This window comes from Myotis nattereri (assembly GCF_964212035.1).
Source record: "Myotis nattereri genome assembly, chromosome: 15".
NCBI lineage: Eukaryota > Metazoa > Chordata > Mammalia > Chiroptera > Vespertilionidae > Myotis > Myotis nattereri.
Window position 1 is genome coordinate 1,767,748 of NC_138090.1, and position 25,569 is coordinate 1,793,316.

A 25,569-nucleotide genomic window follows, 5' to 3' on the forward strand; every position below is an offset into this window, starting at 1 on the left:
TCCCTGCTCCTCCCACACTGACAATGGATGTCTCTCAAATACCTAAGACGTGATCCCTTCCAACACAAAGCCCCTCCATCTCAAGCATGTCAAACTCGTTTATTTGGCCCGTGTTAGCCTTTGAGTTTGACATGCTTGCTCTACCTGGAAACGGAAACGCGGGCACTGCCCAGGCCACCTCGCTGAGGTGAGAACGGCTGGGCGTGGGATCCAGGCCCAGTGAGCCTGGCCCCGGCGACGGGTTCAAGAATGGCGCTGACGGACACCAGGCCACGGAGACACCCCCCGCCCCGGGCCTTGTGCTGGAAGCGTGGAGAAGGGACAGCTTTCCCAGGCTGACGGCAGGTCGTGGGGCCCATCCTTGGAGTGTGGGCCTTGGGTTGATCTTGACCTGGGTCCCTTTCTTCATCACTTCCTGGCCTGTGGCTTCTCTGGAAGCCTTCCTACCGCATGCTTGCTGGCGAACTGGGGCGCTGGCAGGGCGGGAGGTGACACGTGAACACTGAGACAGCCTGAGTGACATGGGCGGCGGCTGTGAACAGACGCTGCTCCCACGGTACACACTGGCCGGTGAGCGCACGGCAAGACGCATAGCATTCGTCACCAGGCAAATGCAGATCTGAACCCTCACCCCCACCGCGGAGGCTGTCATGAGACGGGTCCACGCTGCAGTTGTGGAAAACGAGTTCTCTCCTCTGCTGGTAGGATTGTAAGATGGGGCGGCCTGTTTTAGAAGTCTGGCAAAGGATGAAAAGGTTACCATGGGAACCAGTCACTTCACTCCTCGGCATCTGCCAGAACTGGAAAGCCGTCCACACAAAACTGTGTATGTGAATGTTCATAGCATGATCCCCCACGCGAAGACTCCAGTGCCCACCGGCCGGCGAGCGGTGCCAGGAGTGACCTGGCAATACAAAGGCAGTGCTGCTGCGTGCTGTCAGGGATGAGCCCTGGACACGGACTAAGTTAGATCCCATTGGGGCCCCGGCCGGTTTTGCTCAGTGGTCAGAGCGTCAGCCTGTGGACTGATGGGTCACAGGTTCGATCCCTGGCCCATTGGGGTGTGTGGGAAAGGTGATCACGTCAGTGTTTCTCTTTCTCGCCTCCCTCTCTCTCTAAAGATTAATGGAAAACAGATTCTTAGATGAGGACTTAAAAAAATAGAATCCCATTTTATACCAATAGTCCAAAACTGGCCTGAGAAACAGATACCAGATGAGCGACTGCACCAGAGGAAGGACCAGAGCACGAATGCTAACGGGTTCCTTTCTGAGATGGAATGTTCTGGAGAGTGGCAAAGGCCAAGTTCTGAATGTTCTAAGCCCCAGCCCCGGACTGCACCCCTTGGAAAGGGCCTAGTGGATGGTATATGCGGTATCACTCCTGACGGGAGACGCTGAAGGCCTCTGGGCAGGCGCTCTGCAAAGCAGACGACTGCGGGGAAGAAGAGATCCAAACGCCGTCCACCACCCGCTTCCGTGTGGTTTGGTCACCACCACCTGCACAGAAAGAAAGGCCACACCGAACCGCTGCTTGTAACCCTTTATTGGGAAGGCGACAAACTGTATCGCCACTGTTTCTTACGCGTCAGGTGGTGCGTGGGGAAGGAACTTGCATACACAACTGCCGTGCTGCCGCCGCGCCAGGCTGGCTGTCGTTTTTGTACAACAGAGGTAGGTGGCTAGGACAGTCATCAAAACCTCGCGGCCGGGAGCAATGCCAGGACACCTTTCTGCCCATTCAGGTTCTGGCGGACCTAGGAGAGACTACGTGCGTCATATTTAGGTCAGGGATGGCATCACATGAAAAACTCCCTTTTCAGTTCTCTCCTGTTCTCTCACAAATGTAAAGAGTACACGGAGTCTCTTCTTTCAAATTCAAGTGTGTCCTGGGAAGGGAAAGGTCCGAGAGAGAAGGTAGGAAGAGCAACACAACGCCCTTCACACAGCGGTTGTGCCCGACTGTCCTCACACCAACCCAGGCTGGCTTTTCCATCAACAGCAGCGGGAGTCAATCCTCCCCCACCTCATCAATCCTCCCCCACCTCAAACACGCAGCCTGATGAAGACAGAATCTTTAACTGAACATTTAATGGAAACAGGCTCTATGCAGATGTGGTTCTAGTACTGATTTGCGGTTTCCTTGCTTTTATAAATAAAGGGGCGATGGTGGGGTGCGGAGGCTATGTCGCCCCAATGTGCAGGGCCGTAACTGAGGAGCCGTGTAACTCGGGTGTCCTGGAGTGTACAAAGCATCAATGGAAGCCAGTATAGCCTGTTTCTACCGTCAAACTTTCATTCATGGTGTAAAACGATCAAATGGGCGTGTGCCTGAGCATGGCGTCAGGCCCACAGGTTTAAGGGCGGCTTGGGAGCCAGAACCAAGAATCCATTCTCCAGGTTAAGGATCCATTTGACAGTTCAAAATATGCTCTTCCTGCTGCCCCGGCCGGTATAGCCCCATCGGTCGGAGCATCATTCCATGCACTGAAGGGTGGCGGCTTCCATTCCTGGTCAGGGCACATACCAGGCTGTGGGTTCCACCCCCGGTCTGGGCTGGTATGGAAGGCAACCGATCAATGTCTCCCTCTCTCTCACATCGATGTCTCTCTCTCTCCCTTCCTCTCTCTAAAATCAATTTAAAAAAATGTGTTTTTCCTCCTAAAAATGTGACACAAAAATAATTTACACCAACTGCTCTTTATTATCGAGTTTCAAAACCTTTCACAAGATGATAAAAAACAAGAAGAAGAAAAATCCCAACAACGTGACCACCAGCGCGGATGTCATTCCCACTGTCCCGTCAGCTCCAAGCCCTGTGCGCAAAGCCCACTCCCATGCACCTAAGCGAGACGCAGGCTCGGAAACTCTTTATTCTGGTTGTAGCAGCTTATGACGCAGGTGCAGCCAAACACAAGCTCCAGGACACACGGGACACAGACTTACAACGTGGGCTTTGAGTTGCAAACATGGAACAAAAATCTACACGGAACTGATAGAAACCGCGCACAGACCAGGGCGGGCCTGGGAACGCGTGTCAGTCCTGCCTCCTCGAGTGCTCTCCTCTGTACAGACCAGTCAGACGAAGACGCAGAGCTCTGTGGTTAGTTAAATTATACACTCTGTAGATACTATACCGACTTTAAAGTTACACATAGACCAGGAAATATCCATCAGTTCATTCGGATCGACAGACCCTCTGGCCGGGCGCGCGGAGGAAACCGCCTGCGCCGCGCGGCTCACTGGTGGGCGCACTGCACGCCGGGGCCGTGGTGGCTGCTGCTCTCCTCGTCGGAACTGTCGTTGTAGGCCTCGCGCCTCTGCCCGCCTCCCGAGCCCCGGGTGCTGTCGAATTCCTGAAGCTCCACCTCCTCTGTGTCCCCGATGATGTTCGGGACTTCCGGTCGGGATGGCAGAAGGTCTTCTAGTTCCTTCGTTAAAACAAACACAAAAAAGGTCTCTGTCGACGTCTCCGGAACCCCTGCCCACACACAGCCCAAGGGGCGGGCTCCTTCCAAGTGAGCAGCGCTGCCCTGGCGAGGGAAGCCGAGACCGCAGGCCGCACCTGCAGGCATCTCTTCTGTGTGACCTCTGCTGCTTAGAAAACAAGCCACCACCTGCCCACTCGGAAACATGGGACACGCAGACACGCCTTCCTGCACGAAGAACCAGCCGGCTGGGCTGGGGGTGCCTCCTTCAGGCGAGGGGACCCCCCCCGACTCCCCTTTCCTCAGCACACCACGCCCCGTGGGCTCTACTTTATCACCAGCCCCGGCCCCGGGACACTGACCCCAGCAATCCTCATTTCAGTAGCAGCCAGGAGAGCCACCAAGCAAATACTTAAAAAGCACTTCTATGTGCTGACTCCTCTTGGCACCACAAACAATGGAAGGTGACGAAGAACCTCAGCTGGCACCGGCCGGAAGGCAGCGCCCGCTGCAGATGCCGGGGGCACTTACGGAGAGCTTGTCGGGGCTGACCCAGTTGTTCTCAGGGAACTGCACGTCGAACTTGATGTACAGGTCGCCTTTCTCGAAGGGGTTCCGATACTGCGGCATTCCTTCCCCTCGAACCACCCGGACGCACCCTAGTATTTGAGTAAGTCGTGGGGAAAGTATGAAGCACTTTATCCGAGAAGAAGAGCGCTCAGTAATGTTCTTTTTAAGAGCCACCTGCTATGCGAAAAGCGCACGTTCCGAAAGCACAGGAAGCCCTCAGGGCGGGCACTCACCCGGCTCGATGACTTTGCCCGGCGGGTACTTCACCACGATCTGACGGGCATCGAGGTGCTTGAACGTGAACTGGAAGCCGCAGAGCGCCTCCACGAGGCCTATCTTGTACGTCATGTGCAGGTCGTTGCCGTCCCGCTGGAACACCTGGAGGAAAGCAGCAGACACATCTCCTCAAGACGGAGCCACACGGCCACGCTCTGTGCCTCGAACCGACCTCACAACTTCCATTTTACCATCCAGTGCAAAGCCCCGTCTCCACGCCCTAAATTTATGTAAGAAACCTAGCCGTTCTCAAGTAATATGCCAGAAACTTCCACCAGGCAAGCCCTGGAATTGGGAGGCAATGGCTCAAACCTAAGTCACAGCTGAGGCCGCAGAAACAAACAGGCGGGCCCTGCAGGCCCATTTCCTGGCCCGGCTCCGAGCTAAGGGTGCAGAGGGCCCAGCGGGATTCTGGGAGCAGGTTCGCCCCTGGAGTGCTCCCCAGACAGCATCCCAACAAGGGCAAGGGAGGGCCAAGTTCAACATAAGCAGTTCCACCAGCAACGCTCAGCCAAAAAAGGCGCTAACGCCATGCGTCACGTGGCACAGGTACGAACACGTTTCCGCTCCCCTACAGCCCACACCTGTCTAGAGGAATGCAAATCAACAATAAACCCGTGGACTCAGCCACGAGCGCCCAGGTCACTCCATCAACATCGAGAGTGTCTCGGCGCTTCCACGGCAGGAAAACATGTCCCTCTGCACATGCCTGCCTCGCAGCTTCTCACAAACATCCAGACGCTTCCCTTGTGAAGTTTAATAAAATAAAACGAACTGCAGGAAATGGTCACCTATACATTTTTCAATGCTAGTCTCTCTTCCAAAGAATGCTGGGCAGTTCCGAGCAGAGGGGAACCTGAACAGCAGCCCCTGTCCCAAATCCTCCTCCAAAATTTGCCCACGAAAGAAAGCTGACCTCACACATCATCCTGACCAGCGGCCCAGGGCCCGCAGCCGCAGCCGCAGCCGCAGCAGGGAACGGACCGTTTTGAACCACATATCCTTCAGTTAAGGCTACATCGGCGCGCTCTCCCTCCTTCTCCCCCTCCCCTGCGCCCCCTACGAGACTTAGAGCTGGTGGGCAGCAGTGGCAGCGCATTCTAGGCTCACCCCCGAACCTGCTTTCAAGGCCCCCTTTTCTCTGCCTTCCCAGTGAGCCGGAGCAGCCACCTGGGCTCACTTCTTTAAAAAGCAGCTCTGCTGGAAGGAGGGACAAGACGCGGGCACTGCTCTTGCGTATCTTGGACAGGAGGGCTCACCTTGATGTGATTCCAATAAAAAATGGTCTGAGTTTCTTTTGGCTTTCCTGGGGTGGGGGTGGGGGGGGTTAGGCTAGCCAATTTGATGTTAAAATTCAGAGAACACGCAAGCAAGAACAATTGGGAAATTTTTGAAAAACAGGATTGATGAAGAGAAACTACCAAGAACGAGGCAGCAAACCACTTCAAAGTGACAATCACGTCTGAAAAACCAACAGAGGAGGGACTAGCATCACCAGGTCCTACGGTCCTTTGTGCAAATGCACCTTGGCAGCCAGATCACCAGCACACGCATGTGAACACATGTGCGCACACACACAAAGACGAACACACACGATACACAGCATCCCAGCAGCGAGTGCTTCCCTCGGGAGATTCACATGCTGCTTCAGATACAGCCCCACCCTGACTCATGGCCTCACCATTACTTCAGCACTAGAGTTGGGAGTGAAAAACACACACACAAAAATAAGTACAAGATTTTTCATGAACTAGTTCAAACTAGTCAAGTTTTCTTCAGAAGGTTCAGAAAGTTTTCAGTGGTAGAAATTAAACAATTGCCCAGTGCGGTTGGTGTGGCTCCGGGGGTGAGCGTCGACCTATGACCCAGGAGATCGAGGTTCGATTCCTGGTCAGGGCACAGGCCTGGGTGGTGGGCTCGATCCCCAGAAGGGGGCGGACAGGAGGCAGCCCATCCATAATTCTCTCTCTTCGCTGATGTTCTATCTCCCTATCCCCCTCTCCATTCCTCTCTGAAAAAAACAAAACAAACAAAAAAAACACATTAAAAAACAAAACAAAAATTGCCCAAGTCTCATCTTGGGTTCAGATTTCCTGGTCATAAACCTGGAAGGCCCCACCCTACCCGCTCCCGAGGTGAGCCCCCTCGCTGGCCTTTGCCGTCTCCTGTTAGACCACCAGTGGGACCGCCACCTGCTGGAAAGCCACGCACTCCACAGCGGCCCACGAGCCACAGTGACATCACTTCAGACACCTCCCCGCGGCCCCAACAGAACGGCAGCCTATGCATCCCTCCCCGGGCCGATGACCGCCCTGAGGGAGGACCGGCTCTGTGTGCAGTTGAGCCAAGCCCAGGGAGGCCAACGCCGCTACACGGAGTCAGAACTGACTCAAGTTCACTGACCTCCATGTTTAAATCCCCACTGAAGTGTACAGCCACAGTACAGGCTGAACTTAGGGGGACAAGTCCGACATGCCAGAACACCAACCACCATTCCTACCCCCTCCGACTTCACCATCCTCCTGCCCCGCGCGCAGACACCACGCGGTAACTGCCCCCCGCTCCCCGTGATGTCACGGGAGCACCACACACAGCTGTGCCATCTTACAACCCGGCCTGCTCTGTGCCCAAGCGGACTCTAACCATTGCCACTCCTTGGCCATCTTTCTATCTTTGTGCCTTTAATGCCTTGTATGGTGCTGTGCATGGAAGGCAAGGCTGAACATAGTGCTAATTAACAGAGAAACTCATAAAAGAGCTACAAATATTCCAGCCTACAAGACCCTAAGGACGACTTCTAGAAATTACTATTTCCCAGCAATCTAAGAGATCCTCGCTTTTTGTGAGCTTGGCAATATCCACAAAGAGCCAAGATGTCTAGAGCAATCCATAGCTTCGCCGAGGCTAGAAGCTTGACTGATACCCGAGAAAGGCTGGGGCGGCAACTCACCCAGCGAGGGAATGGAACCGTCACCTTCCCAGAATCTGCATCGCAGGGCAGCGTCACCCTCTACTGGGTTCTGGAAGTGACTTAAACTTGATTGGTAGAAATCACCATCAAATGGGAGAAAATTTTCGTGTAAACAAGAAGGGGGATGACCTGTGAAGACCTTCACTGGAACTTGAGTCAATGGGACCAAGGACAAAGCCAGAGCCCCGTCAAATGCTGCTACAGCCGAGCATTTGGCCCGGCCAGTGTGGCTCAGTGGCTGAGCACCAACCTATGAGCAGCTCGATTCCCGGTCAGGACACAGGCCCAGGCTTCGCACTCGCTCCCCAGTGTGGGGCGTGCAGGAGGCAGCTGGTCCATGATTCTCTCTCCTCACTGATGCTTCTCTCCTTCTTGCCCTCTCCCTCTCTAAAATCAATTAAAAAACAATTTTTCTTTAAAGAATCTGGGTGATTACTGAAGGGCTGTTTCACAAATAGCTTGATCTATTCTCCTTGAATAAAGGTCTACAGGGCACGCACAGCACCTTAAATACAAGCCAACGGCACAACCCAAGGACCACACACTAGGCCCCATCGCGGGGCCAGTTAATGTTGCCTTGTACATAACATGCAGTACACTCTGATCAGAAATTCAAAATAAAAAAATGTTCAACTGCAGAACCTTTACTTCCCAGAGCATCTCGCCTGGGCACCCAGTGTGCAAAACACAACAGAGCGGCACTGAGGACTGAAGCCCTGTCCGCCGCCCCTCCACCCCCCGGGGCTGTACAGGGAGAGGGAGCTGCCTCGGCCGTCTGGTCCGGGCCCTCGTCTTCAGACACGGAGGCCGGGGACAGAGACCACGAGACGACGAGCTACAGTGCTAGTCAATGCCACGGCGGGGTCCCACTGGGCTAACCAGGCCGCCCCACACATCAGCCGACCACTGGGCACTTCCCCGTGCGCAGCGCTGCTCCGGGAAACCCAGGCACAGCTGACCCACCCCTCGCACGCACCCCCCACCCCGAACAAAGCCAACACCAAGGACCTCACCTCATGTTCCTTCTCTTGCAGCAAGAGAACGATGTCTCCCGGCTCCACTCCGGGCGCCTGGTCTGCCTCCCCCGCGAACGTGATCCTCTGGCCGTGCTTCATGCCCTTGTCCACGTGGACTTCGAGGATCTTGACTTCTTTAATCACCTTCTTCCCATCGCACTTTTTACAGCGGTCCTTCTCGTTAATGACCTCTCCTGGGAAGAGAGGCCAGGCAAGCTTCCAGTGAGATTACTCGGCTGCCCTCTTAGGTCAGGTAGGTCTCCCTAAGGCCTTTATTCATTAAATGCACTTTCTGAACTCCTTCAACGGCCACCTAACATTTTGATTAGAATCATTCTTAATATCAAAAACTCACACCTCACTGCGGGTTCCCTGAAGGCCAACCTACCCAGGCCTCCTCCGTTTCTGAGCATCATGTGCCTTAAACGCTTCCCGGTCCTCTGCCTGGAGTGAAAACAAAGCCGGGGCCCGGAACCAAAGGGGTGGCAGGTGTCCTAGCTGGCTGGGCTCTGGACAGAGTGACTACGGACTAAACGTCCCCGGTTCGACTTCAGTCAGGGCACAGGCCCGGGTTGCGGGCTCCATCCCCACCAGGGGGCGTGCAAGAGGCAGCCAGTCCATGATTCTCATCATGGATGCTTCTCTCCGCCTCTCCTTTCCTCTCTGAAATCAATGAAATTAAAAAAACAAAGAACAGAAACAAGGGGTGTCAGGTGCTGGGCTCTACAGACGCTTCTTCACTTTGTGTTCAGCCTCAGTTTCACGTGTTTAACCAAATAAAAACGTAACGATCCTCATGGCTCATCATGACTGTGCAGCTGGCCGTGAATTCATCTCCTTCACAGACGAAAAGCTGCACAGGCGCCCTACTATGGGTCTCCCTTTAACGTAGTTCACGATCAAGGACGACTGCGGAAACCCGCTAGATGCTGCATTAGTGGTACGAGTCCCTCCACACCACGCTCAGGACATGCAGCTTTCCTTCCTTACACTCTCTTCTGAAACGTTTGATTAGTGTCTAAGGAAATAAAATGGAAGTTGTACATAGACTGAAAGAAGTGTCGATTTCTAATGGCTGACTGGCACCCTGTAATGTACTTAGAGGACATGTGTCATCAATAACTTCTGAGTCTGTTTCTAGAACACGTTACAAAGCATGTTCTGCAAAATATCAGTGCCTCCAAGTGGTAATGGCCCCCGGGCAGGTCTGCCAACTCTGGCTTCTCGACAGCGGACTGTCAGGCACAGTGAAAGGGAAACGCCCCGAGCCCTCTCGCGGGGAAGGTAACAGGCAGCTTCCCCAAGTGACCTCGCCCGTCCCAGGAGCACTGGGAAAAGGATGCTCTAAACCCGTGCTCTCCGCTCTGACAGCCACCACCAGCCACGGCTCTACGTTTAAACTAAGGACGCAGTCCCTCCGTCACATTCAAGAGCTCAGGAGCCACAGGAAGCTGGTGGTTACTGTTCTGGACGCTGCAGACACAGAACATTCGGTCAAGGCAGAAAAGTCCTTTTGGCCAGCACGGCCCCAAGGCCGCAGGCCCGACTGCCAGTCCTGTCTGCCCGGGAGGCAGCAGGCCGGTGGTCTCCATGTTGTCTCACAGGAAGCCGTCTCTTCTCAGAAGGGTAACTAACCATTGGCTGCTTCCCCCTCCATCAAACATCCCCTTACAAATCTGAAGGACAGATCTGTCCATCCTCCTATTAGAAAGGAGAAACATTTCCCTGGGCCCAGGCCTGATGGAGTAATTCTTTTCCTATTTTCCTTCCAGAACTCTCCGTGGCTTTTCTTTATTTAACAGGAAGATACAACCACGCTGAGAAAGAAAAACTGTGCGCCTCCCTATTTCTGCGCACCCACCCCCAGCCCGGAGGCCGGAGCCCAGCACGCACCTTCTCCGTTGCAGTCGGAGCACACGGACTGCATCTGCTGCACCATCCCCGGGGCCAGCTGCCGGATCATGATGCGGACGCCGCGACCCCGGCAGGCGCTGCACTTCTGAACAGCCCCTGACTTTCCACCTTGGCTAAAGCAAGCAAAGGCATCCGTTAGCTTTTGCCCACCAACCAAGACAAGCAGGACTGCGCTTTTCACCTTCATCTTCAACCCTCAGGGACTATTAAACTGACTTGCAGAGGGCCCAGATGTTCTGTTGAGTAGTGAGTTTTAAATCAAGAACAACAACTTTTCTCTGGCAGACACTCAGGGTGCCACTGAGAGCGGCGATGAGATTGAGTCATAAACCAGGACACACTTACCCATTGCACGCACTGCAGAGCACATTCTTGCTAAGCTGTAGTTTGGTGGTCTTGCCATTATACAGATCTTCTAAAGATACTCTGGGGAGAAAAGAATTGGGTTCAATCAAATTTTGCCCAGTTCTCTTAAATACAGACGTAAACGACAGCTGAAACAGCAAATTTCACTATAACCGTCTCAAACAAAGAATTTAAAACACCTTTCATGAAGCCACCGACTGAGGTTTTGTTTTGTGGCCTGAAATATCAGAAAGATTTTACGGTCCTGGACAGTACAGATGCGCCCAAAGCCAGCACCAGGGTCAGGCCAGTGTGTGCTGTTGCGTTTTCTGATAAAACTGATAAGTGCAAACTCAAGTGCACAACCTTCCCCTGGCCTCAGGCAGGAACCCCCTTTTCCAGGACAGAACAGGCACAGCGAGGCTAAGTCAGTCCTCCCTCCACTACAAGGCTCTGCACCCTCCACGGGCGATTCAGAAAGGCTACAAGGTCCTATGATAACTGGTGGTGGCACTCGGAGTGCATTCTCAAAAAAGAAAGGGGAAAAGTGGCCTTATCTCCAGTGTGACAGAGAGGAGAGGAACAGGTTTTTAACAGAGAGCCTACAAGTCTGAAAGCTCTAAAGAACCCAGCGAATTCTAAGCAAAACTACATCAACTTTTACCAAATTTTCAGAGCTCTAAGACCCAAAAAGGGTGGAGTTAAAAAGTCTATTAAAAATTTATGACGTAGCCCTAGCTGGTTTGGTTTAGCGGATAGAGCGTCAGCCTGCAGACTGAAGTGGCCTGGGTTTGATTCCGGTCAAGGGCATATGCCTGGGTTGCCAGCTCGAGCCCCTGCAGGGGGCGTGCAGGAGGCAGCCAATCCATGATTCTCTCTCATCATTGATGTTTCTATCTCTCTCCCTCTCCCTTCCGCTCTGACATCAATAAAAATATATTTAAAAATATGACTTACAGAACCCAAAGTGCCTTTACTCATACAGCACAGATGAATTACAGGACCATTCTTTTCCGAAGTAACCTCCAGGGACCTAGGTATATTGAATCTCACACTGTTCTTCGTGAGTGCAGTTTGGTCTTACCCTCCCAACCGTGGGTACATCTCCTTTGGTGAGTACAGGTTTACTTTAAAATAGAGGAGCAAAGAAATAGCTGGGAGTATTCCACAAAGACCATAGTCTTCTGCGGTATTCAAACTTTCTCAAACTTGTTATCTGAAGCTAAGACTGTACAGGTTCCAGGCAGCATGAGAATTAAACACTTACGGACGAACATTCCCAGCACCGGAGTCATGCCATTTCCAGCGTCACCGCGGACAAAAGCCCCTGGTTGTACCTGCCTTTTACTTTTCATAAGAACCTTTAACCAAATCACGGACAGAAAACAAACAGGTAGGGTTTCTCCCTGGCACAGCACATCACAGTCAGCACGCAAGACCACACCAAGAGGCCAGGTAAGTCCTCATTTCAACAGACGTGGCCAAGAAAGGAAAAACGTGGGTAATGGTCTGCAGAGCTGGAACCCTTTGCCAGTGGGACTAAACCGGCCGTTTCTACCAGGAAACTGGGCTGTATTTTTCGGCCTCAAAACACAGCTGCCGGCCTGGGACTCTCTGCCAAGGAGCGAGCTGCACGCAGATCCTCAGCAGCACCGCCGATCACAGGAGAAACTGGCGCCCTCCCAGGGAAAGGGGAGCGACTAACACCGCGGCTGGAGCAGCACACAGCCACCCAGACGAAATGCTGCCAGACCGGGGAATGTTAAGTAATGCCAGAAGAACACGGCAGGAAAGACACTGCATGTACTGCATACTATGCAACAAAAAGCAAAGGAGATATGAAGAACCACGAAATCAAGCACTCTTGATTTTATTTACTTCTTAGACCATTTCTTTCTTTTTCTTTTTCTAATGTTTTTATTGATTTCAGAGAGAAGGAAGAGGGAGAGAGAGAAACATCAATGATGAGAGAGAATCATGGATCGGCTGCCTCCTGCACGCCCCACACTGGGGATCGAGCCCGCAACCCGGACATGTGCCCTGACTGGGAATCAAATCCTGACCTCCATGTTCATAGGTCGATGCTCAACCACTGCGCCATACCGGCCAGGCCTTAGACCAGCCGCGGGCAAACTATGAATAAAACAAACAAAAAAAAGACCGTACCCTTTTATGTAATGATGTTTACTTTGAATTTATATTAGTTCACACAAACACTCCATCCATGCTTTTGTTCCGGCCCTCCGGTCCAGTTTAAGAACCCATTGTGGCCCTCGAGTCAAAAAGTTTGCCTACCTCTGCCTTAGACCATATCTTTGTTAAAGAAAAATATGAAAAACTAACCAACACTGCACAAGTGTTACCCTTGGAATAATATCCAAATGATAACATTTCTAAGGATAAATTCTTTTAATATACAAATTTAAGAATGAGAGTCAAATAATGTAACAGGTTATGCTTTACTTCCTCTAATCTGCTCAAATGAATAGATAATATGAAATATTTTAAATACTGGAAATTCAGTCCCTGGCATTTGCTTGTAAAACCATTGTCAGTTTAAAAAGCTGCAAGGACCCAAGGCCTCACAAATTTTACAAAGTAAAAAAGCTAGTTTCAAATTATAGCAGGTTCATGAGCTCACTCACAGTCTAAGATCAAGGTCAGTCCCATTCATATGTTGGCAGGTTAATGTCAGGCTTGAAGCCAGCAAGCTCCATGGAAACCAATTTCGGAGTTCTCATTGAGGATCAAGTAATGAGCCACTACAACATGCAAACAAACTAGCCGGGCAAGCACTCAGCTAGTATGTTTTTAATAAAAAGTGACTTGGAAGATTTAAATACTTCAAAGAGGAGAACCTCCATCATCGGAAACGTCAATCATGTACTCTGCCTGGGGAGCACATGAACAAAACCATCTTCCCACTCAGGGCAAACACCAGCCACCCTTTAAGATCTGTAGCAAAACGCAAACACCCAGGTTACCAAATTCAACTTAGTCACCCAATGAGGACGGTAAGGCTCATGGACGACTGTTTTCTGATGAAAGAGAAAACATTTTTTGATACCTTTTCTCCTCTACTATTACTACTTGAAAGAAAGTACTTAAAAAAAAAAAAAGGAAAAGGAAAGAGATATTCACTTGAGTGGATGCATCATATCTTCTCCTCTTCTTCTGCCGTTTCGACTTCTGCTCTGATTGCCCATGAAGCCGAACAGGCCCCCACCGAAAATGTGCGAGAAGATGTCATCCATGCCGCCGCCGCCGCCGCTGCCTTCCCGGAGGCCCTGCTCTCCATAGCGGTCATACAGCTCGCGTTTCTCAGGATTTGACAGCACTTCATACGCAAAGCTTATTTCTTTGAACTACAAAGGAAAAGGAAAACGATCGGATTTTTAAACAGAACAGTGGAGAAAGGCTACAGGAATCCAGAATCCACCTAATTCTGGACGGTGCAAGCTGCCTTTGGTTTGATCCTGGTCCTGTTTATCACCTACCATGGCCCAGAATGTTGGTATTCCTGTCACAAAACCAAAATCCTCTGAGCATAAAAGCTGGGCTCACGGCATTAACGGACTTTTCTTACATTCCTTTTACAAGGAGGACAACTTAAGTTTAACACTGAAACCTTGGGGGGGAAAAGTCTCAAATGACTTACTTTGTCTCCAGCATTTGGATTCTTATCAGGGTGGTATTCCTTGGCTAATTTTCTGTACGCCTTCAATAAGGGGCAAAAAACAAACAAACAAACAAACAAAAAAGGGAGGGTTAGATACAAAGATGAGTTTAAAGGTTTGCAAGTACCAACTTAATAATCACTTTTCCGAGAAGCATCATAACCTTTCAAAAATAGCTTTTATTCCCTGGAACCATTGCCGCCTTCCATCTTAACGCTGTTTACTCACTGATTTAATACAAGAAAGCAGACGGCAGTTACGCTTGAAAAGAGGTTATACTGAAGCCAGATGCAAACAGTGAAACAATGCCACAGGGAGGAAAACCCACAACGCTCCTCATCTTCACTGTTGCCCGGTGGCTCCGATGGCCAGTAACCGGGTCAAGAAGACTCCAGTAAGAAACTGCGGGGCACTGCCACCGGAAACCCGGCCACGAGGAGCTCCGGGTCGTGTTTTCGTTTCACGCGGGGGGCTCACCTGGGGTCTGAGGCCCTGAGCGGCCCCCGGTCTAAGGGCAGGTACATGCCAGGGGGAGGGGGCTGCGCCGCCCTGCACCCAGGTCTTCATCCACAGGCCCACGCGTTACATAATGGGCCGGCATTTCCGGTCGGGCAACAGGAAGTCCCTCTGCCTCCCCACGGTCCCCGTCCCGCCGCCCGAGGGGCCGATTCGGGTTTTCTCCGCTCGCGGGTGCGCAGCCTGCGGGCCCGTGGAGGTGCCGGGGGGGTGTCATCCGCTGCCTCGGGGGCTGTGCCATCCGGCGCGGTCAGCCTCGCGGCCTGCGCGGCGCGACGACGAGGCCTCGCGTTTATTTTTAGTCGGCGGACACTCGGGTGTTTGGCCGGGACCCACGCCGCCTCCCGAAGCGGGTGCAGCACCGCCCGCTTACCTGCCCGGACCGGGCGCCCAGGCGCAGGCCCCCGGCGCGCGAGTCCACGCGGGCGGGAGGGCGGAGCGGCCGCGGCCCCAGCAAACAGCCCACCCGCCCCGCCGCCCCGGCTGGCGGCCGCGACCCTTCCTCCCTCCCTCCCGCGGGGTCCGGGACTCCGCCCGACGCGGCGCCGGCGTCCGCGGCGGGGGAAGTCCCTCCCGGGGCCGGGAGCCTCGGTCCAACCTGTTTTTCCAGGCGGGTGACCCCGGCGCCCGCCGCGGGAGGGAGGAAGGAAGCGCCCGGCGTGCGCGCAGCGGTGGGTCGTGTTTGCTGCAGCTGCGGGCGGGCGGGGCCGGCGGCCAAGGTCAGGCGGGGCCGGGGCGCGCGGCCCGAGGCCCGCGGCCGGCCGGTCTCGCCGCGCCGCCCCCCAGCCTGGGCCCGGCGCCGGCTCGCGGGCAGCCCGGGAGCGCGGCCTGGCCTCCCCGCCGCCGCGCAGGCCCGCGCCCCCTCCCGCCGCCCGCCGCCCCCGGTACCTTCTTCAGCTCGTTCTCGCTGGCGCCGGGTGGCACGCCCAGGATGTCGTACAGCTTCGTGTCGACCACGCTCGCCATGGCGGCCGGCCGGGCGGCGCTCGGGCAGGAAGGCGGCGGAGCGGACGGAGCGGCGCAGCGGCGGCGGCGCAGGCCGAGGAGACAGCGAGGGGGAAGCGGGGGCGGGGCTGCACTTTGACCCGGCGCACGGCGCGTCGTGACGTCACCGCGCGCAGCCGTCCCGGGCGCCGGCGGCCGCTGGGGTCGGGGCGGTAACGCAGGGCGCGTGCGCAGGCCTCCCGCCGCGTCCGGGGCCGGGGCGGCCGCTGAGGGTTCTCTGCGCGGCGCTCCCACCGCCGGGCTCCCTCCTGGGGGCGGTCACGCAGCCGGCTTGGCGGTCGGCATCCAGCCCGGCGCGGGGAGCCTCCCTCCCGATGCCGGCTGCCCTGGGGCCGGCTCCCTCGGGGCTGGCGGTGAAAACAGCCCCTGGGGGTGCGCGTCTCGAGTTTCACTTCCGGGCAGATGACACCCAGGAGCACGGCAGTCACGTGTCACCCCCCTATGTCCTAACCTTCAGCTTCTTTCCTAAACACCGTTTCCTAAACACGTGTGCACCTAAGAGTTGCCAGTGGCCCTGACCGGTTCGCTCAGTGGGTAGAGTGGCGGACTGCGGACTGAAGGGTCCCGGGTTCAATTCCCGGTCGGGGCACATGCCCGGGTTGCGGGCTCATCCCCAGTAGGGGGCGTGCAGGAGGCACCGATTTATGATTCTCATCATTGCTGCTTCTATCGGTCTGAAATCAATTTAAAAAAAGAGACGACTTTGTAAGGCGGCATCACACTTAACGAATTCCTTCATCGAATCCCTGGTCCACAGATCTTCACAATGGTCTCCTGTCCACAAGGTGTGTGGACAAAAGTTTTCCAAAAGCATAAGCCATATTTGTGAACACAACGACCACAAACAAATAGGATGTCGATCCTTTGGAGCCTGCCCTGGTAGTAAAGACCCAGCACCAGCATCTCAGGACAACCTCTCCTCCTTGTTCCTTAAGACCTGGTGTGGCCGTGGCCCGTGTGGGTCAGTGGGTTGGGCGTTCTCTCCTGCACGGAGAAGTCCCAGGTTTAATTCCAGGTCAAGGGCACATGCCCGAGTGCAGGAGGCAGGAGGTGGCTCATCAATGTTACTTTCTTACGTTCACACACTGATGCTTCTCTTTCCCTCTCCCTTCCTCTCTCAAATCAAGAATAATAACATATGAAACAAACAAACAAAAAACCCCCACGTTTTAAAGACCTGGCTGTGGAGGGCCTCCAGTACATGGAAAGGAGTTTGCAAATTCATCCCTGCAAACCCCGCCGCTCCTCCCTTTCCCACAGATCCTATGGGAAATGCTGCTCCTTCAGTGCCCTGCTCCTGGGTCCCTCGGCCTGGGGCTGGCTGTCTCCGCGGAGGAGGTCCCACTTGGAGACAGGTCTGATGTGGGCTTTGGGTGTGCGTCTGAGCTCCATGAATAGGCTGTAGGTTTCTTGGGGGAAATTTGTGCCCCACAAGGTGTGGATCTGAGTGCAGGGAAGGCCTTGATCATTTCCCACTCCCCACTTCCTTTTCACATGTTGAGACGTTCGCAAGAGGCGGTATTTGGCTGTGGTGGAGTCGGAGTGTGTGGGTTGCCGGCCCCGCCAGGCCCAGCCGTGGATGAGCCACGTGGCTGTGAGCAAATGACCCTCCCCGGGCTGTTTCCTCCTGTGTCAAATGGGGTTGCACGGTATTTACATCATGGCTTGTTCTGTGGGTTAAAATAACACAGATAGGGGACCTGGAGCGGGAGCTAAAACAAATAGCCACGAGCAATTTTATGTTGTGTCCATTTGCCTAGAGGCTGTCTCCCCGTCTCTGCTCAGGTCCTCATCCCTTTAAGTCCCTGGCTCCCCCAGGGGGTTTCCCTGCCTGTGGACTGCCCTCCTCCTTCCCTTTTCATGGTCTCACTCCTCAAGGTCTCCCTGCTTGGCAAGGACCATGAACTCCTCCTCCGCCGGGTCCTCAGATCCTCTCCCACATGTCGGGCTGTCAGTGGCCTTCACATCGTTTGTCTTATTTTCTTTCTGCTCTAAAGAGTCAAGAAGAACTGGACTTTTCTCATGTGTTTCAGTCCCCTCCTCCTCCTCTTCCTCCTCCTCCTCCTCTTCCTCCTCCTTCCTTTTTTCAGGGGAAAAGCCCTCTGGTGGTTCATGTTTGGCTTCTGCGAGCCTAAACTCGTCTCTGCCTCTATTTCCAACCTCATATTTTGCGTGTGTTTTCCTTTATTTACCACACTGTCTCCGTTTCCGAGGGCTGCTGCCGACAGCATCGTTACTGGCTGGTCTCGTAGGTCAACAAGTGATTTCAGAACAGTTCCCTGCACTCCAGGACACACGGCCGCCCCCCGTCCTCACACCCTGAGTCACACCGTGTCCGTGTGAGCCCTGCCGCACTTCAGCCACCCACTGCGTGTTCTGCGTGTTCTGCAGGGAGCTCACGTATGGGAGCTGCGATGTGCTCGGGCGGTGAAGGGAGCCAGCCCCTCACCTCATGGCGCGGCTCAGGCACCACGAAGTGCTGAGTCACAGTGCACCCGCGGGCTGCCCTCACCAGGCCAGGATTGCAAGTTCGAGGCTGGAGAGATGCTGGATTCCTGCCAGGCTTCTCGCGTTCAGTTCCTCTTAGCAGCTTGGTGCACTTGTGCAGCTGCGGGGCGGAGTGGGAGGAGGTGGGGAAGGACTGGGAGGGCGTGGACGAATGATAATATGGTCAAGGACGTTGCCCCTGCTCACCACGAACAACACAGACCCCTGCGGTCCATCCCGTTAGCCAGCCCTGTGTGTATGTGGCTCAGGCGGGCCAGAGAGGCGTTTTGCTGCCTGCCTTTAATATCACTAAACTCTTTAAAACAGCAGTTCTCAACCTTCCTAATGCCGCGACCCTTTAATACAGTTCCTCATGTTGTGACCCAACCATACAATTATTTTCGTTGCTACGTCATCACTGTCATGTTGCTACTGTGATGAACGGTAATGTAAATATCTGATATGCAGGATGGTCTTAGGCGACCCCTGTGAAAGGGTCGTTCGACCCCCAAAGGGGTCGTGACCCACAGGTTGAGAACCGCTGCTTTAAAATATGTTTTTTGTTGATTTGAGAGAGAGAGAAAGGGAGAGAGATAGAGAGATAGACACATCGGCCGGCTGCCCTCGCCGGGAATTGAACCGTGACCTCCTGATTCACGGGTTGATGCTCAACCACTGAGCAACACCGGCTCGGCAGGACTGACCAGTTTCCTAAATGAAAAAAGAAAAAAGAAAGAGAGCTTGATTTAATCTCCCGTAGAAAAATGTCACTGACATTCATCATCAACTTATTATTCACGGCTGTGCTGATCTCTCCTTGAATGTTTGTTAGACCCATAGACATCTTACAAGGACATGAAGATGAAAAATGTTTTTTATTAATACATTTATGTTATTCAAAAGTCTAACCTATTTAAAAATTATACAAAGAAATGTTGCTTCCACCCCCATCCTCTCTACCTCACTCCATTGTCGATATTTCTTTATTACCCTTCTCTTTTTCTATGCAAATCATGCAAATACAAATTTATACATATATATGTATATATATACACACACATATATATTATTGATTTCAGAGAGGAAGGGAGAGGGAGAGACAGAAACATCAATGAGAGAGAATCATTGAGCGGCTGCCTCCTGCACGCCCCCTACTGGGGATCAAGCCCACAACTGGGGCATGTGCCCTGACCCGGAATGGAACCATGACCTCCTGGTTCATAGGTCGGCACTCAACCCCTGAGCCACGCCAGCCAGGGCCCAAATTTATATTCTTATCTACACTTTTTGTTAATAGAAAGAGTAGGATACTCTATGTACTGCTCTGCACTGGCTTTGGTCATCTAATAAATCCTGAAAATGCGCATCAGTACGTAGATTATCCTCATTCTTCTCTCTCTCTCTCGGTAAAAGTTTTATTGAAATATAGCAACATACATCATGATTCATTTCATTAGTTCTTTATTGATCAGCAGTTGACTTGTTATCTGCTCAGTAAGATACGTATCTATGTCAGAAATGAAAAGGCCTTAGAAATTATTCTTTACTTCCCAACCATGAGAAAATAGGATCTAATTCCTCAGGGGCATTCTACAAGGCTGAATCAAGTTCTGAATTTATTTTTGATAGTTTAATTTTGAAGAACATTGCTTTAATCAAGAGAAAAATGTACGTTTTCTGTAGTACAGAGGGCATTCATATTTCATGCCCCCAAATTAAACAGCTCCCAGGGGACTATAGAAAGCCAACCACCAGCCCAGCCGGTGTGGCTCAGTGTTTTGAGCATCGACCTATGAACCAGGAGGTCACGGTTCAATTCCCGGTCAGGGTTGCGGGCTCGATCCCCAGCGTGGGGGGTGCAGGAGGCAGCCAATCAATGTTCTTGCTCATCATTGATGTTTCTATCTCTCTCTCCCTCTTCCTTCCTCTCTGAAATAAATAAAGAAAAAAAAAAGGAAAGAAAGAAAGCCAACAGCCATCCGCATCGGCACTTACCACTTGAGCTCGAAGTCGTGAGCTTTCCCTGTGATTCAGGGGACAGTACCTCGAAACGGCACCAGGGACAGTCGCTTAGAATTACAGTTTCTAGGTCAATGTAATGGAGACTTTCCTCTCGGGGCGGTTTAGCTGTGCACTCACTGGGCCAGCAGACTTTCCCACGACAGAGACCAGCTGCTCGGGCCCCTGGAAAAGTACTCAGACGCCATCGAAGGCCGGGAAGCCCGCTCCTCCTCTGCAGGGAACCGCGGTGGAATGCTCGCTGGGGAGCCCCATCTCCGTGAGATGAAGTTTGCTGAAATGACCGCGTTCAGGTCAGCCCCCTGGGCAGGCGGCCCCGTTCTGAACATTACTCTCAGCAAACCAAACACAAGCCGCTGCCCTGGCCGGCGTGGCTCAGGGGCTGAGCATCCACCCAGGAACCAGGAGGTCAGGGTTCGATTCCCGGTCAGGGCACAGGCCCGGGGTTGCGGGCTCCATCCCCAGTGTGGGGCGTGCAGGAGGCAGCTGATCCATGATTCTCTCTCATCATTGATGTTTCTATCTCCCTCTCCCTCTCCCTCTCCCTTCCTCTCTGAAATCAATAAAAACATTAAAAAAAAACAAACCCACCCAAAACCCCACAAGCCACTGAAGTGTTTGTCTCCTGACAGATGCGTGGACTGGCAGACCAAGGAGCGTCATGATGGCTCTGCTGACGGGACAGCCACCGTTTCTGTGGTAACCTGAGGGCCAGTGCCACAGCTCTCAACTCCAGCAGGCATGCCCTGAGTTCTTTTATATCTTTTGTTTTTTAAAATTGTAATCACTCTATTTTTAATAATTTCAGAGAGGAAGGGAGAGCGAGAGAGGGAGAGAAACATCAATGATGAGGAGAATCATGGACAGGCTGCCTCCTGCACGCCCCCTGCTGGGGATTGAGCCTGAAACCCGGGCTTGTGCCCTGACCAGGATTCGAACCCTGACCTCCTGGGTCATAGGTCGATGCTCATCACTGATTTGGTTTCTGGTGAGAGGCCTCAACCTGGCTCATGGACTTCATCTTCTTGCTGTGCCTTCACATGGGCCAAAGGGACGGGGTGCTGTCCGGCCTCCATTAGGGGGCACTCACCCCCCACCAGGCCGCCCATCCAGAGGCTCTTGCTCGCAGATCATTGGGGATCTCCCAGCGCTGGCCCTTTCGGCACCCACGCCCAGCAGCTCACAGGCCGCGGGCCCAGCAAGCTCATCCCGCCCCGGGGCCTGACCTGCAGGAAACTGAAATGGAGAAAAACACGCACCCACCCCCGGGGCGAGGGAGCGCCGCCCGCCCAGGCTGCTCCGGATCCGAGCTCCTGCCGGCCCAGAAGCGCGACTCCCACGCTGCTCCACGCAGATCCTGGCCGGGGCCGTGTCCCGGTGCCCCTGGCTGGCTGTGACCGGCCGCGGGGGATGAGCTGGACACCAGAGCACCTGCTGTGGGGCCGGGGCCGAGGGCGAGGGGTGTGCATCGAAGGTCAGAGGGTCCCTCCTCGGGGCAGGGCGCCCTGCGCGGGACGCGGGGGAATCTGCTCGGAGGTGCTGAGCTGACTCATCCCCGTGGGGCAGCCGGAAGCGGCGGGAGCTCTGGCTCCGGGGCTCGGAATTGTCGGGCTCGGGGGGGTGGATGGGAGAGGATGCCGGGAAGCCCCGTCCAGGGTGGGGCCAGGCCACTCCGTTCACCAGCGCAGACGGCTGCTCCCTCGCCCCTGCTCCTCAGGCCCAGCCTCCAGACTAGGGGAGTCAGGTGTCCCCCCCGCCCCCCCAGACTCCTCCTCTGTCATCCTGGGCTCCTGTGACCAGCGCCCTGCCCTGGCCTTGGGGGGAAGGAAACAGACAACAGATGGTCTGAAACCCCAATGTCAGGCCGACCCCTGACACCCCCACGCACACTCCCCCAGCCCCGGCTGCGACAGGAACAGAGGGAGGACAGTCTACAATCACCTAAGCCCAGCCCTGGCCAGTGTGGCCCAGTGGATAGAGCGTCGGTCTGCGACTGAAGGGTCCCAGGGCACATGCCCAGGCTGGGGGCTCGACCCCCAGTGGGGGGCGAGCAGGAGGCAGCTGGTCAAGGATTCTCTCTCATCCTTGATGTCTCTCTCTCTCTGTCCCTCTCCCTTCCTCTCTGAAATCAATAATAATTAAAAAAAGAGTCACAGCCTCCTGAGCTGTCCGTTCCTGGGCTGGGCTGGGCAGGGCAGGAAGGGTTTGGCGTGGAAATCAACGCAGCTGGTCCCCCGCTCTGGCCGCCAGGGGGCGGGCGGGCCTGTGAGATGCTTTTCTCCATCCTGCGGAGGAGACTGGGAGTTTCAGGAGGTGGGAGAGGTCCCCACGCTCTTTGCTCTGAAACCAAGTCAAAGCGGAGATGCCCTAACCGGTGTGGCTCAGTGGATAGAGTGTCGGCCTGCGGACTGAAAGGTCCCAGGTTCGATTCCGGTCAAGGGCATGTCCCTGGGTTGCGGGCACATCCCCAGTGGGGAGTGTGCAGGAGGCAGCTGATCGATGTTTCTCTCTCATCGATGTTTCTAACTCTCTATCCCTCTCCCTTCCTCTCTGTAAAAAAATCAATAAAATATTTTTTTTAAAAAAAGAGGAGAAAAACCTGGGCACCCCATCTTCCCGGGGGGGTGGGGGGTCTGCCTGGAAGTCAGGGGAGCAAGGACTGCCCTCTCCCCTCGTCAAACTCTCTGGAGACCCTGGGGCTCTGATACTCTATGTCCAGGTGAGGTTTATTCATTATCCCACAGGTACCCTGGGCCACGGTCCCTCCCCACCCAGGAGGGGGGTCCTAGTGGGGCTGCAGCAGCCCACCACCCGGTCCCCCGGCACCCTGGGATGTGAGCCCCCCGACTCCCCTGCTCCCTGTGCCTTTGACGACAGCCTCATGGGCCGCTGGTGGAGACCGGCAGGCAAACCTCTTCCCCTGCCCTATTTTAAAAACAAACATATATATTTTTATCGATTTCAGGGAGGAAGGGAGAGGGAGAGAGAGAGAATCATGGACTGGCTGCCCCCTGCACACCCCACACTGCGGATGGAGCCCGCAACCTGGGAATCAAACTGTGCCTCCGGGTTCATAGGTCAGTGCTCAACCCCTGAGCCAGGCCGGCCGGGCCCCAGCCCTATGGCAGTCAGGACTCGATGCCTCTCAGGATGGTGGGGTGTGGGGGACAGTGAGCACCCAGGCACCTTCCCTCTCCCTCACAGGCCCCCGAGAAACTGATCATCGCCCGCAGCCAGAGGGAGACAGACATGAGCGGCTCCGGTTTTGCCTAATTGAGTCGCTGGCATCAGCAGAGGAAGTCTGCTTGGCATCGCTCGCTGCGACGGCCATTAGAGAGAACGCGAGGCAAACGCAGGCTGACGGCCAGCGGCGTCCCGGGAGCATCACAGCAGCAGCGATGCCTGAACCAGACCATGGGCCCCACTCACGTTCTGGTTCACAGGGGTGGATGCACCCCCACCCCACGTGTGCTCCCCTACCTGCGGCACCACCTGCCAAGGACAGCGTGGGCACTTAACTAGGCAACATCGGTGCTGGTCTCTGTGGGGGGTAAGGAGAGGAGGGGGGCCCTCCATAGACCCCTGTGTGTCTGCAGTTAGACACGTGGCTCCATCTGATGTGAACAGAAATCTACGTGTGTTGGCGGCAGACAAAATAAATCTGCAAAATGATACAATTTGTGAATCTAGCTGAGATGTTTACAGATGCTCATTCTATCTCTTCAACTAACTGTAGTTTTGAAACTTTTCAAAAAAAAAGTTCAGAGGAAACGAAAAAATGAGCCTGTCTGGCTGGGCCGAGCGCCCCGGGGCCATGCGGCCTGTTGGCTGGGAATGTCCGTGTCTTGTCGCTCGGGCCTGTCCACGAGCATCTCAGACCCTGTGGTTGGTTTCCCTCCGGCAGGAGAGCACGGGGACCAGTGGGCGGGCCAGACGGCAGCAGGGCCTTCGCCACCGCCCCTGGGAAGTGAGGGGGCATTTTGGCCGTATTTCCATGCATTAGACGCAGGTCACCAGGTCCTGGGGGGCAGGGCCGGACCCAGGATTGTGACTAGGAGGAGGCAGGGATGACGGGACCATCGCAGGAGCCTCCTGCCACAGCTTTAGTCTTTCTTTTATATTGAAAATTGACCGCTGAGGCCTGGCCGGCGTGGCTCCGTGGTTGAGCAATGAGCTATGAACCAGGAGGTCACGGTTCAATTCCCGGTCAGGGCGGCACAGGCCTGGGTTGCGGGCTCGACCCCCAGTGTGGGGCGTGCAGGAAGCAGATGATCCATGCTCCTCTCTCATCGATGCTTCTCTCTCTCTCTCTCTGAAATCAATAAACATATATTTTTACAAAAGTTAACGGCTGAGGAGGCGAGGTTGCCGGTGGCTGCGACGGGGGGCAGAGGCCTCCCGCGAGGGTATGCCGGCCCCTGGCAGCAAGCGCACCATCTGTTACTTGTGCGCGGTTTCTGAGCTCTACAGTCTCAGGAGACCTTACCCGGAGCAGGGAGAAACCACTCCGGGTGCAGCCAGAACTCCCTCCCCCATGGTTTGCAGGACTACGTTTTGGTTCAGAATTTGAGACCATTCTGAGCTCCGCCACCCAGCTCACCAGAGCCAAGTGGCCACCGGAAGGACGGAGCCGGGTCTGAAAGGCAGGGCTCAGTGCCCGGGTTTCGGATGAAAACTCCTCCTCGCGGCCACAGCTCCGCGAATGTTTCCGAACGTCTCGGTAAGGACGGTGCGGGCTCGGTGGCCCGAGGGCGGCGGGCCTCAGCCTGACACTGCGGGAGGCGGAGAGAGCTGTGTCTTCATCCGAAGTCACACCAGGCCCAACTGCCCTGCCACCGCGTGCGGACAGACCCGTGCTCACTGCCTTTTCCTTCTTCTTTTGCTCCGTGACCCGCGTCTAACAGGATTCTAAGGCTCAGGGGCAGGGCTCTTGCCGTACTTTGCTTCCTCCTCAGTGGACACTTTAAAAAAATACCTATGTACTAATATAAATACATATACACACACACACACACGTATATAATTGAGTTCAGAGAGGAAGGGAGAGGGAGAGATAGAAACACCAGTGATGACAGAGAATCACTGAGCAGCTGCCCCCTGCACGCCCCGCACTGGGGACCGAGCCTGCAACCCAGGCCTGTGCCCTGACCGGAATCGAACCTGGGACCCTTCAGTCCGCAGGCCGACGCTCTATCCACTGAGCCAAACCGGCTGGGGCTCATGCAGGAGGCAACCAATCGATGTGTCTCTCTCACATCAATATTTCTGTCTTTCCCTCTCTCTAAAAAAATAAAATCAATGGAAACGTATCCTCGGGTGATTAAAAAAAATCACCAAAGCAAAACA

At 54.4% G+C, this 25,569-nt stretch overlaps 1 protein-coding gene across 2 annotated transcripts; it reads right to left on the reverse strand.

Moving 5' to 3' along the window:
• Positions 1-1,528: 1,528 nt before the first annotated feature.
• On the reverse strand, positions 1,529-15,808 carry DNAJA2 (DnaJ heat shock protein family (Hsp40) member A2). Of its 2 annotated transcripts, none has more exons than XM_081106653.1 (9): positions 15,601-15,808; positions 14,178-14,237; positions 13,661-13,884; positions 10,520-10,600; positions 10,154-10,287; positions 8,258-8,454; positions 4,231-4,375; positions 3,959-4,086; positions 1,529-3,430 (listed from the first exon to the last, which is right to left on the reverse strand). In XM_081106653.1, exons 1-9 carry the CDS (start codon positions 15,676-15,678, stop codon positions 3,239-3,241), a joined length of 1,239 nt encoding a protein of 412 aa, XP_080962779.1. In that variant the 5' UTR covers positions 15,679-15,808; the 3' UTR covers positions 1,529-3,238. The 2 variants fall into 2 exon arrangements, with proteins under 2 accessions (XP_080962779.1, XP_080962778.1); XM_081106652.1 differs by lacking the exon at positions 15,601-15,808 and adding an exon at positions 14,674-14,776 and having other exon boundaries at positions 2,681-3,430.
• Between the last annotated feature and the right edge of the window lie 9,761 nt (positions 15,809-25,569).

Bases quoted from the DNA above. Each gene is read 5' to 3' on its own strand.
- DNAJA2 (XM_081106652.1), bottom strand. From the start codon at position 14,763: ATGAAGACCTGGGTGCAGGGCGGCGCAGCCCCCTCCCCCTGGCATGTA. The intron at 8,455-10,153 runs GTGCGTGCTGGG...CTCTCTTCCCAG, and splicing joins CTCCGACTGCAACGGAGAAG to GAGAGGTCATTAACGAGAAG. The intron at 4,087-4,230 runs GTGAGTGCCCGC...CTCAAATACTAG, and splicing joins GGGCAAAGTCATCGAGCCGG to GGTGCGTCCGGGTGGTTCGA.